Source organism: Canis lupus, chromosome X (genome assembly GCF_048164855.1).
Source record: "Canis lupus baileyi chromosome X, mCanLup2.hap1, whole genome shotgun sequence".
Lineage (NCBI taxonomy): Eukaryota > Metazoa > Chordata > Mammalia > Carnivora > Canidae > Canis > Canis lupus.
The window spans coordinates 78,239,646-78,252,564 of record NC_132876.1 but is presented as its reverse complement, the minus strand read 5'-3'; the positions used below and the strand labels follow the sequence as shown (position 1 = coordinate 78,252,564).

Genomic DNA, 12,919 nt, shown 5'->3' with positions numbered 1-12,919 from the left:
TCAATTTCCATTTTAGTAAGAAGGTTATTGAAGCTCTGAGAAGGTTGAAAAGCTTGTTCAAAGTGCCACAGAAAACAAGACCTACTGTATATACTATTGGGGGAGGTAAGATATATAATCCCTACTATCCAGTTCACTCAAAACTGGAATAGACCAAGAGAGACTTCTAAAGGTGCTAGAGAACTGCCCTTTTGGTTAGTGTCCCACAAAGACAGGTGGCGATGGATGACAGAGAGATATAGATATCATCTTTTCCCCAACTCTTTCATACCCTTTAATGCTCACTTCAAGTAACCCCTATACAAAGAAAACTTTCCAGAAACCTAAAGAATGGATTTGGAATTGTGTATCCCTATCTATTTTTCCTTCTGTCTCACCTACCTGTTCTCCTAGAGGTTTTCTCTTCCATCACTAATTATCCGACACACAGCTTTCTTGCATTTAGACCTTCAAAGCAGGTACCTGGGTGGCGTTAAAGAGGGAGTCTCGAGGCGTTGGTTGGTTCCTTGAAAACACTGTGGAAGTACCCTTAATAAGAGGGGCATGTGTGTGCTCTGTTGAAATATCAGCTGTGTTAGTTGTCAAAGAAGTTCCTGAGCCACCGGAGCCTTTTCTCTTCAGGCCAACCATGTGTTCACCTTGCCCCAAAGGTCAGAACTAATATTAACAAGCAACTGCAGAATGGGGAAATTAAAACCAGCAATGTAGACAGGCAAGATCTGGATTTCCTAGGGGCTGAGTTTCAGATTGGTCTTTAGTGTAAATGGGCATGATCTCTTACTGGACAGTGATTTGGCAATATGAAGCAAGAGCAATAAAAATGTTAATTTCCTTTGTCCTAGTTATCCCTCTCCTGGGACTCAATCCTGAGCCAATAACCACCAAAGCATGAAAAAGCTCAAAGCACCAAAATTCTTATTTTAATTGCAGAGCTATTTATCCTGATGGCAACAACTGGAAGGTAACCTTTAAGTCCTCTAGGAGGAAAAGCAGCTATTTGGGCCTTTTCTGCAGACATTGAGGATGATGGTTCTAATAAGGTTATGGTATTCTGGGGGGAAAATTATGCTGCAGCTTAGGGTGAGGAACCTAAGAATGTGAAGTCATGCTTTTCCTTGGACATTGGGCATGTCTATCATTTCTATTTTTGTGTTCTCAAAAACAAGTCACTAATCTGTTGCTTTTGCATTTGCTCCGTGTTTGTTTATTCAATTAGGAAATATTTATTGACTCCTAAATATGCTGTGCCCTAGATTAGAGGATGGGGCTAACAAGATGAATCAGACATGGTCTTTGCTCTCAAGTTGCTGGCAGTTGTGTGACAAAAACAGCAATCAATGGTAGCTCTGCATTGCGATAAGTGCTGTGACAGAATGGACCACAGGGTGCTGTGAGGGCCCAGAGAAAAGACCTAACTGGGGAAGTGTGTGGGTGTTAAGGAAAAACTTATCCAAGAAAGTATTCCTTGAGCTGATTAAGATAGGCTTTGAATCCTGGCTCTACCACTTCTGTGAGACTGGGGTGAACTCACTCATTCTGTCATACTTAGCCTTAATACCCCTTATGGGGTTATCCAGAGAATCAAACAAATAATGCATGTGGAAGAGCCATGGGGTACATTGGGAGACAGTGCTGCTCTGGATCTTGGGTAGCCCACTTCAATTCCCTGGGCTCGACTTTACTTATCTGAGAAATGGAGCCAGGAAAAAGTATGTGTTGGGGACTTAAGAATGTTATAAAGCCCAAGACAAATAATGGCTAGAGGGTGGGCTTGAGACAGGTTCCTCTCTTCCCCTTCCCTTATAAATCTAATTACACTAGCATTTCTTTTTTTTTTAAGATTTTATTTATTTATTCATGAGTGACACACACACACACAGAGGCAGAGACACAGGCAGAGGGAGATGCGGGCTCCATGCAGGGAGCCCAACGTCGGACTCGATCTCGTGTCTCCAGGATCACGCCCTGGGGCTGAAGGCGGCGCTAAACCGCTGAGCCACCCGGACTCCCCATGCTCTAGAGCATTTCTTATTGCTCCCTCTAGCGGCGCGGTTCCCTTCGAGCCTCCCTTCCTCCACCCAAGCACAGTTACAGCAGTAACCCAGGACGACAGAGGCGCACTTGGAGGTAAGGTCAGTCTCACTGGGAGCGGGGCTTCGGTTACCGCGCGGTTTCGTTCTGCTGCTTAAAAGGTGGCGAAATCCCATCTGTAAGTAATTGGAAGCACCAAGGGGACTTTAGAGCTGCTCGGAAACGCAGTCAGACTGCGGTGTGCGGACGGAGTGCTGAAGGAGGAGAAGGAGCCTAACTGGAGGACTTCCTCTTGCCATTCATTCATCCTAGGCATTTGCACCACCCCATCAACTTCCGCTCCTCCCGCCAAATGAGAACTGAGAGGCTCGAAGCCCCGCCTCACTTTCGCCGACATTTTTCGTGGCGCGCAGGAAAACGCTTGGGCCAATGCGCGCGGAAGGCGGGATCTGGTTGGGCCGGGGGCGCCTAGTTGTCCTGTGTCCCCTACATTGGGCGCGTACTGTGAGGCTTTGCAGTTGGCCGTCAAGATGTTGCGTGTGGTGAGCTGGAACATCAATGGGATCAGGAGCCCCCTGCAAGGGATGGTATATGAGGAGCCCAGCAACTGTGCCGCCATGGCCATGGGGCGCATTTTGGACAAGCTGGATGCCGACATCGTCTGCCTTCAGGAGACCAAAGTGACCAGTGAGCGCTCAAAAATCCAAGATCCCTACCATACTTTACCATTTCCACTAAATTTTTCCCCAACTTAATCTCATTTTACTTTACTATTTCTCTATCCGTAGAGTCCTCCTCTTAGACCTAGTTCAGAATCCTGACCCCTTTCTCTTAAACCCCTTTTTCTCACTCCAGTCTGATGTCTTAATTCCTACTTCTCCTGTCCTCAGCACAATCTTAATTCCCTCATCCGTGCAACCTTCCTCCTCGTACAGACCCTCTACATCCCACTCATTCTCCTGCCCCAGCTCAGTACCCCAAATTTCTTCCTCATACATTATCCAGCTCCAGCTCCCAAGTTAAATCCTCCAATTCCCCTCCCCCGCCCCCAGCTCATATCCTTTAATTTCCACCCCATTTTTGTTCCCAGCTCAGACTTCCTAATTTCTTCCCTTTTACCGCTCCCTCTCTCAATCCTCAGTTTTCCCCTCAGATCCCTTAGAGCTCCCCATTTCTCCTTTCCAGCCTCAGAACCTCTTATTTCTATCTCATGTCCTATGCCAAGGTTAGATTCCCTATTTCCCTCTCTCACACCAGAGCTCAACACTCCCCCCCCCATTCCTTCCTGCTCCCTTGCACTGGACCCTGAGACCCACTAACAACTTTTTCCTCCATCCCCAGTTCAGATCCTCTAATTGCTTCTCTCTCCAACCTCATATCCCCAGCTCAGATTCCCAGTTCCCTCTCTCATATTTCCATTTCGCACCTCCAGCTCCCTCCATTCACCTAATCACTAGCTTCCTCCCACCTAATTCTCCTCTCATTCTATAGCTTTCTTATTCTGATATCAATTCCCTCTCTAGTTTCTACCTTTCTAACTCCTCCTCTAATCTTACTCTGGCTCTGATGTGTGCAAGGAATTGCCCTACAATGTTAATTCCAGACCTTTGTTTCCTAGGCTCTACTTTTATCTCTGACACAATCTTACATCTGTTTTTTTGCAGGAGACGTGCTCACAGAGCCACTGGCTATCATTGAGGGCTATAATTCCTATTTCAGCTTCAGCCGCAACCGCAGTGGCTATTCTGGTAAATGGGGCTTTCTGGGAATGTTAAATTAGTGATGGAGGCAGGTCGGGGGGTGAAAAAGTTTCCAATATTTGATGAGAAAATAATAAGAAACTCAGTCTTTTAAAAGCTACTTTTAATACTTTGGAGTGAGCCCCACAGGAATAAAAAACTCTGGGAAGGGGGTAACCCCCTCACCCACAGGATGGCCTAGGGGAAGAGAGGCTAAGGGAAGGAAAAAAAGCACAGGAGGGATCCGCTGCGGAAACAGGACAAAAATGAATGCTAATGGTGCTGGGACCTATGAGCACTACAGGAGAAAATGAGAGCATGGTGGGACTGGCTCCAGGCACACAGGGGAGACCAAGAGGGTTGGACATGTAGCCACAGAGCTACTTGGGTTCCTCCTTCTCATTTGCCTTTTTTTGCTTTTCCTGAATGGTCTCTGAGGCCCTCTGTTTGCAGGTGGCAGCAGAAAGCCCATTATCTCAGTACTTTCCCTTAACCTAGTAGCTCTGCTTTTTCATATTCTTCTGGTGGATGCGCTACCTCTGGTTACCCTGGGTCATGGTGAGGGCAGCAGATCTGGCCTACCTCCCTTGCATCCCCTCATTCTGTCCCATGTTGTAGGCGCCACAGGCTTTTAGTCCACAGAGCTAAAGTCACATAAAGTTACATGAAGGATGGTTTTTTTTTTTTTTTTTTTTTTTAATTTTTTTTTTTTTTAAATTTTTTTTATTTATTTATGATAGTCACAGAGAGAGAGAGAGAGAGAGAGAGGCAGAGACATAGGCCGAGGGAGAAGCAGGCTCCATGCACCGGGAGCCTGATGTGGGATTCGATCCCGGGTCTCCAGGATCGCGCCCTGGGCCAAAGGCAGGCGCCAAACCGCTGCGCCACCCAGGGATCCCGAAGGATGGTTTTTATGTGTAAAATTACCCTATTTGACTTTGGAAGCACAGTCATGTGGTGGTTTATTGTATGAACTTAGGACTGCCAGGGTTTGAGTCCTACCTCACTTCCTAGCTGTGTATCCTCTGACAAGTTACTTAACCTCTTTGTGCTTCAGGTTTCTCAGCTGAGAAATGGAAATAATGCCTATGTCCTAGGGCTACTACAGGCATACCTTGTTTTGTATATATACATAATATATATATATGTATATATACATTTATAAATAAACATATATAAGTAAATACAAGATAAGCAACAAATATATGAATTTACATATCTATATATTTTCATATATACATACATATATAAAGCACTTCACTATATTGTGTTTTTTTGAAGTTCGATTTATTTTTTAAAAAATATAATTAACATACAGTAGTATATTAATTTCAAGTGTATAATATAAAGATTCAATAATTCTATATATTTCTCAGTGTGCATCAAGAGAAGTATATTCTTAATCCTCTTTATCTGTTTCACCCATCCCCCCTACCCACCTCCCCTCTATACTTAAGAGTCTAAGTACCACTTTTTTTTCATTTTTTTTAATTGGAGTTCAATTTGCCAACATATAGCATAACACCCAGTGCTCATCCTGCCAAGTGCCCTCCTCAATGCCTGTCACCCAGTCACCCCAACCCCCTGCCCACCTCCCTTTCCACTACCCCTTGTTAGTTTCCCAGAGTTAGGTGTCTCTCATGTTTTGTCACCCTCACTGATATTTTCACTCATTTCCTCACTTTATTGTGTTTTGAAGATACTACATATTTTATAAATTGAAGGTTTTTTAAGATTTTATTTATTTATTCATGACAGACACACAGAGAGAGGCAAAGACACAGGCAGAGGGAGAAGCAGGCTCCATGCAGGGAGCCCGATGTGGGACTCGATCCCGGGTCTCCTGGCTCACACCCCAGGCTGAAGGCGGTGCTAAACTGCTGGGCCACCGGGGCTGCCCTAAATTGAAGGTTTTATGGCAACCCTGTATTGCAAGTCTGGCACCATTTTTCTAGCAACATTTGCTTACTTCATGTCTCTTTTTCACATTTTGGTTAATTCTTAAATATTTCAAACTTTTTTTATTATGTGTAATTTTTTTATTATTTTTTAAAGATACATACTTTATTTTTTTAAAGATTTTCTTTATTTATTTGAGAGAGAGAGAGTGAGTGAGAGAGAGAGAGAGCATGAGCTGGGAGAGGAGCAGAGGGAGTGGGAGAAATAGGCCCCCACTGAGCCGGAGCCCCCTGTGGGGCTGCATGTGGGGCTTGATCCTGGTACTCTGGGATCATGACCTGAGCCGAAAGCAGACACCCAACTGACTAAGCCACCCAGGTGCCCCTTAATAATATTTGTTGTATGGTGATCTGTGATCAGTGCTTGCAACTTGCTAAAAGCTCAGATAGACAGCATTTTTTAGCAGTATTTTTTAATTAAGGAATATACATTGTTTTTTTTTTAGACATAATGTTAGCACACATTTAATAGACTATAATATTGTAACCATATAACTCTTATGTGTACTGGGAAACCAAAAAATTCATTGGACTTTATTGCAATATTTGCTTTATTGTGGTAGTCTGTAACTGAACTTGCAATATATTGTGGTGTTCCTGTACAAAGATTAAACAAATTAGTCTGTGATAATAATAATGGCTAATAATTTTTGAACACTTACCATGTATCCATATAAAACATTTAGACCATTAGCTATTATTGTTCTGTGGCTTTTTTAGATGAAGGAACTGAGACTCTCAAAATTGCCTCAGGCTTTCAGGAGCCATCCATGGCCCTTGAGTTGGGAGAGTTGTCAGTATAACCACATTAGATGAAGTTGACTCAGGTGACCCATTTGGGGGCAACAAGCAATACGATAGGCTGTTGACTTCTAGGACCTCTCAGAGTATCCTGTCTATCTCCAGGTGTAGCTACCTTCTGTAAGGACAGCGCTACTCCCATGGCTGCTGAAGAAGGCCTGAGTGGCCTACTTGCCACTCATAATGGGGACGTGGGTTGCTATGGAAACATGGATGAATTCACCCAAGAGGAGCTTCGGGCTTTGGATAGTGAGGGCCGGGCCCTCCTGACACAGCATAAGATCCGGTAATAGCCCACATCCCTTTGCACTGAGCACTGCTGGTTCTACTCTTAGTGTAGTGACTCTGAGGCTTACCTTGTATACTTATATTCATCATGGAAAACATCCCAGATTTGCCTTTCTTGGACTACAGTTCTGACTGGGCTACTCATTATGTGACCTTGGGCAAATCATATTCGCCTCTGGGCTTTGAGTTTCCTATCTCTAGAGTGGGGAACTGGCTGGGAGGTATAGCTCCCTTATTACCACAGGCACCTCAAAGGCAACTTAGCAACTCATCGCCCCAAGTTGCTCTCTTTCTGAGTATCCTGTCATTGTGAATGGCAGCACCGTCACCTGGTTTACCTGGGTGTTATCCTAGATGCCCCTCTCCCTGTTTTACCTGTAGTCTGTCCCCAAGTCCTGTGCATGCCGGCATGTTCATGTATTTCTGTCCCCTTCACATCCATCCCACAGGCAACCATTAAGTGGAAGCCACACGATGTGGAGAGGGGAGATTTGGAAATGACCTTTTCTTGTGTGTGTGTGTGTGGGGGGGGGTCTCTTCTCCCCAGGACATGGGAAGGGAAGCAGAAGACCTTGACCCTAATCAACGTGTACTGCCCCCATGCGGATGCTGGGAAACCTGAGCGGCTGACCTTTAAAATGCGCTTCTATCGCTTGCTGCAGATCCGAGCAGAAGCCCTCCTGGCAGCTGGCAGGTATTGTAAACCTAAGTGGTACTTGAGGTTCTAGGTTCCCAGCCCATTTAGGTATCAAGCTCCATTGAACGGGATGTGGGATCTTTGTCTTTTGAGTTCCTTTACAGCCTACTTGGAGACACCAGCATACCTCCCAGAATGGGCTCTGCTCTCTATGAGCTGTGAGGATCAGGTAAAGTGGTACAAATATGGGTTTTGTACTTAGATACCTTTAAGCACCTATCCTGGCCCTTTTATTCACTATGAGTCCTGAGGCTAGTTCTGCTTTTATTTTCTCAAGTGAGTATATGAATCCCTACCTCACAGGATAGTTTTAAGGATGAAATGAGATAAAGAAGGTAAAGTGTCTAGGAGCAAATGAAAAGTCTTGTCCCAAGAAAGGACAGGAAAGTGAGGGTGGGTTAGAGTAATCAAGGGATGCTTCCTAAAAGAAGTGGTACCTGAGCTCAACTTTTAAGGACCAGAAAGATGCCATTAGGTAGAGATCAGTGAGATAATCATGTCAGGGAATGATCTCATCTCTGGAGATCAGAATTGGGTTGGTCAGGCATAAAAGGTAGCAAGGTTATGGTAAGATTGGAGAGGTAGCCTGCTATGCATTGCTGTGGACTCCTACCTTGGACTCCCTGTGTGAAAAGGTGCCTTTCTGAGCTCTTGGGCCCAGAAGAAAGTAGATGGGCCAGGACTATTGGTTCCCTGTCTTGAATGTCTAGTTGATAATCTCATGTCATGTTTTTTAGCCACGTGATCATTCTGGGTGACCTGAATACAGCCCACTGCCCCATTGACCACTGGGATGCAGTCAACCTGGTAAGGCTCTTCAAGGCCCCGTTCCTCACTTCTGACCATGGTTCTGTTTAGGCAGCCAGCCAAAGCTGGATTTGGGGCTCAAGAGTAGCTTCCTTCATGGAAAAGGAGAGCTTAGTTTGAAATACAATTCTCAAAGCACTGAGGATTGTTGGATTGTTCATTCATTCAGGAGACATTATTGATCTTGTCCTTGGCATTGTCCTGAGCTATGTCCTGAGGACTCAGTTGCCAGTCAGTTCTGGCTCTTGGCCCCTCAGAGGTTTAAGCATAGTGGGGGATATGACCAGCCATTTACAAAAAGATGTCTTCAGGGCTGAGATGGTAGGCCAGGAGTCTAGAGGAGCCTGGAAAAATGAAATCCCTGGGCTAGTCTGGACATTAGGAGGCATCTGAAAATGGTCAAATATTAAAAACAGTTTTAGGGGTAGGGGAAGCAAAGCATTCTAGCTTGAGCAAAGGCTACAAGGTGAGAATTTGCCTGGTATGCATGGTGAACTGCAAGTCCCATTCTTGTTAGAGGTTGACATGGGAAGGGGGGTTAGAGGCAGGAGATGGGGCTGGAGGGTCCTTTGGGGACCAGATTTCAAGGTCCTTGAACTCCATATTATCTTGATCATTTCCCTCATACAGTGTTTCCTGCTCATGAACTTTCAGTATCTCCCTGTTAGCTCTGCAATGCAAAGAAAACATCTAGGCCTGGCATTGAAGGCTCTTTCTGGTCTGTTCCCAGTCTTCATTTCCATCCTCAGTCCCCACCAGCGAGATCTTCTTCTCTCAGTCCATTGTAAAAGTTATTTTCATTTTGACTTTTCTCACTGTACCCTCTGTCTTTTTTTTATTGTATGAACCTTTCATCTCTGAGTCTCTTTAGGCCAATGGTTCTCATTCCCTGACAGCACATTAGAACAAGGAACTTTTACAAGAATATTAATACTTGGGTGCCACCCCAGACCAATTAAATCAGGATCTCTTGGGTGTGGGGCCAGGGTAGCAGTATGTTTTACAAGGTCCCAGGCTGATTTTGTTGTACAGTCAGGCTTGAGAACCACTGTCCTAGAGTCTACAAGCCAGCTCTCAGCTTGCCTCATGAAGGGAGTGATCAATAACTTATGCTGGCATAGTCCATCTCAGCATTGGACTTGGCTCAAAGAAGGGGCTGTAGGAAGAGTCTTTGATTGGTATGCAGAAGAGCCACATAAACCGATGTGGCTCCCAGCTGGGAAGAAGAACAGAAATGAGATAATGAAAGAATGTTGGTATTGGTGGTGGTATGGTGGGGAAGAGAGTGTACATTACAAAATGTAAACTTCAGTCTCTTCATACCTTATTTCTCATCAGGTATATACTCAGTCTGTTCTTTCTGCTTCCTGCAATAGTGTCATATAACTTTATGCCTTTTTTTTCTTAGTTCAAAACTCTAGATCTCTCAAGTGCACCTTTTACATTCTTCCTTCCAAGAAAAGAGAATAGTACCAGGTCACATGAGAAACACAGTCTTTCCAAAATAGAATATGAGAACTTCCCAAAAGACTGGGTCTTCTAGTTTTCTTCTCCCTAAATGGCACCATCATCTCCTTGGCTACTCCAACCGGAAGCCTGGGAATTGATGTTAGTAGTTTCCTTACTCTCTAACCCCACATCGCACATTTAGCTGATCAGTGAGTGCTGCTGACTTTAGTTTCAAACCATTTCTTAATTTCATTTTTCTTTGTCTCCTCTGGCTCTACCCTGGTCTAAGTGATGATCATCTCTTGCTTGCACTATGATAGTTATCTCCTGCCAGTCTTCTGGTCCCCAGTCTGGTCTCCCTTTATCTTTTGGGTGCACTGCTTCCTTTCTCCACAGGTCCATTACAGAGGCTGCTCTCTCAACTTATAACATCTTCTGTCTGGGTTGTTCCTGCTCAGCCTTCACTTTTCAGCTCTAGATCACTTCCTCAAAGGAAGCCTCATTGGCCACTTGGACAAGCTCAGGTTCCCACCTTGTTTCTAGTATCATGCCTGGCCCATAATCAGTGTTCTTTGAACATTTTTTCATTGAATGAGTGTGTGGGCAGGTGGATTGGATGGATGGATGAATTGGGAATCAGAGCCAAAGGAAATATTTAGTAGGCATGGATTTCTGGAGCTCCTCAGCTGAGGAGTTTGGGGCAGGAGAGGCAATGGTCTGTGAGGCCCTTGATACACATTTAATAAGCCAAACAGTTCCAGAAGGTTTAAATGAAAAAGTAACAGTTTTCTTAACTTCTAACCCCATCCCTACTTCCTAGACGTAACCACTTTTGACTTCATGCTTTCCAGCCTATTGGTGAGCAATTCTGAGAATTGCTTTTATTAAGCAAATGACAAGCTTTCAGATTTGGCATTTAATCCCAGCTGTGCCAGTTCTGGACCCTGAGTAGTAGTCTTTTGGGGACCAATCACATTTTTTTTGTCTGAAAAATGAAGCAGTTAGTCTAAGTCTCTTCCAGGTCTAGGCATCTAGTTTTGCCTCTCTGTTCATTCTCCTCCCCCTTCCCCAGGAATGCTTTGAAGAGGACCCAGGGCGCAAGTGGATGGACGGCTTGCTCAGTAACCTGGGATGCCAGGCTGGGTCCCATGTCCGGCCCTTCATTGATAGCTACCGCTGCTTCCAGCCAAAGCAGGAGGGGGCATTCACCTGCTGGTCAGCAGTCAGTGGTGCCCGCCACCTGAATTATGGCTCCCGGCTTGATTATGTGCTGGGGGACAGGACCCTGGTAATTGACACCTTCCAGGACTCCTTCCTGCTGCCTGAGGTGATGGGCTCTGATCATTGCCCTGTGGGTGCAGTCTTGAGTGTGTCCTCTGTGCCAGCAAAACAGTGCCCACCTCTGTGCACTCGCTTCCTCCCTGAGTTTGCAGGCACCCAGCTCAAGATCCTTCGCTTCCTAGTTCATCACAAACAAGATCCTGTGTTCAAGCAATCAGTGCTGCGACTCAGCAAACAAACCCAGGTAAAGATGCACCAAAACAAAGCCCGTGTGCGCTCAACCAGGCTTCGGCCAAATCAAACTGGCTCTAGCAGAGGCCAAAAAAGCCTGACAAGCTACTTCCAGCCATCCTCTAATCGTCCCCAAGCTTCTCCTAACTTGGAGCTTCCTAGTATGGGTGCCCTCATGACCCCAAAGACTCCAGAAGAGGAGGTAATGGCCAAAGTGGTGGAAGGGCAAGTTGGTGCTTCAGAGGCCAAGGATGAGAAGGAGGTACAGACCTCTTTTTGGAAGTCTTTGCTTGGGGGGCCCTTGCCCATGCCCCTCTGTGGGGGCCACAGGGAACCATGTGTGATGCGAACTGTGAAGAAGCCGGGACCCAATCTGGGCCGCCACTTCTATATGTGTGCTAGGCCCCGGGGTCCTCCCACTGACCCTTCCTCCCGCTGTAACTTCTTCCTCTGGAGCAGGCCCAGCTGAACCAACCCAGGCCTAGGGATGTCTGGCATCATCAGCCCTGTATGTAATTTGAGGCCAGCTCCATCCTAAGCTGCCTATTCTTCCTTCCCCAAAGACACCTCTTCCTCTTTACTTCCTGAAGAACCCTTCTCTTTCCTTTCTCTCTTCCTCCTTTAAGGCCTCTCTTTCTCTTCTTCCTGCCTAGTTCCTACTCATTGGTGAGCCTCTTGTTCCTTAATGCTGTGACCCAGCTCTCCACTCCACTTCCCACCTTCCTGTCAGAAGTGCACAGGAACCAATTGTCCCAGGAAGTTGATTTTAAACCCCTTTCTTGTTGAGAAATATATCTGTGCCTAAACAAAGTGTGTTTTTGTTTTAGCACACTATGTCATGTAGACATTTTGGATGTGCTTTATGAAGTTGAATCAGAGACATTATCTCAACACAGGTTGCCAGCTGCCTATAGCCTGATGATACAACTCCTAGGAAGGGGAGAGGAAGGAGTGGTACTCACCATAAAGGTGCTCTGTTGAGTTGTAGGGATTCCTGCACTACTAAGGTTGAATCAGCAAGGGAGGTGAGTGTGGTATGTTAGAAAGCTCAGGTGGTTTGAATAGCTTTCAACCAGTGCTTCCCAACTGGTGTGTCCCACAACTGCCACAAAATGGATTATAGGATGGAAAGAAATGGCCCTAGAATTGCCAGGCAGAGCACGAATGTCAGGAGAGAGTGCCTCCTAGGCAAGTAGTATCATTAGTTCATGCAGGTGTGCTATGCAAATGTTTTCTGTGTGCTATGATCTGGAAAGATTGGGAGTGTTGCCTTGAAAAAGTTGTTTGGTATAGCCAAGTCTCTTTCCCACCTTGGAAAATAGAGCTGGTAGATCCTGTTCTATAAAGTACTGTGGAGAGGAGAGGATAACAGATTGAGGACATCCATTCTGTCTGCTGGAAAATATCTCCGAAGTTTGAGGATCTCTTCTCTTCCAAGCGGTTCATTTAGGGCTGATTCCATCTCCTGGCTTTGGAGGCTACATGGGCCTAGGTTTTCCAGGTCTACCAGTAAAGATTCAATCCCTGGATTTTTGTTGAAACCATTGGGAAAAATCCATTTCAAATAAACCTGCTGAGTGCTACTCACTGTGTGGTTTTTGGCAGCCATTTTCCTCTTTCTGGATCAGTGTCCCTAT

General features: G+C 45.4%; 2 protein-coding genes and 1 pseudogene across 5 annotated transcripts in view; 1 reads left to right on the top strand and 2 right to left on the bottom strand.

The window, feature by feature from the left end:
* Positions 1-751, bottom strand: part of PFKFB1 (6-phosphofructo-2-kinase/fructose-2,6-biphosphatase 1) — a 73,841-nt gene extending 73,090 nt beyond the window's left edge. For 2 of the 3 annotated variants that reach the window (XM_072818285.1, XM_072818284.1), the window contains exon 1: positions 382-751. Coding sequence is in view for 1 of the 3 variants with exons in the window: in XM_072818284.1 (XP_072674385.1) it covers positions 382-409 (28 nt within the window). In the remaining 2 variants the exon portion in view is untranslated. The remainder of the gene's footprint in view (positions 1-381) is intronic. The other variant, XM_072818287.1, reaches the window with a different exon arrangement.
* Positions 752-1,976: 1,225 nt separating this feature from the next.
* Positions 1,977-12,865, top strand: APEX2 (apurinic/apyrimidinic endodeoxyribonuclease 2). 2 transcript variants are annotated; one of them, XM_072817377.1, is made up of 7 exons: positions 1,977-2,127; positions 2,344-2,718; positions 3,696-3,779; positions 6,635-6,815; positions 7,365-7,511; positions 8,252-8,321; positions 10,843-12,865. In XM_072817377.1, exons 2-7 carry the CDS (start codon positions 2,562-2,564, stop codon positions 11,749-11,751), a joined length of 1,548 nt encoding a protein of 515 aa, XP_072673478.1. In that variant the 5' UTR covers positions 1,977-2,127; positions 2,344-2,561; the 3' UTR covers positions 11,752-12,865. The 2 variants fall into 2 exon arrangements, with proteins under 2 accessions (XP_072673478.1, XP_072673479.1); XM_072817378.1 differs by having other exon boundaries at positions 1,993-2,132.
* LOC140628230 (small EDRK-rich factor 2-like) lies at positions 4,151-4,327 on the bottom strand (annotated as a pseudogene).
* Positions 12,866-12,919: the final 54 nt, after the last annotated feature.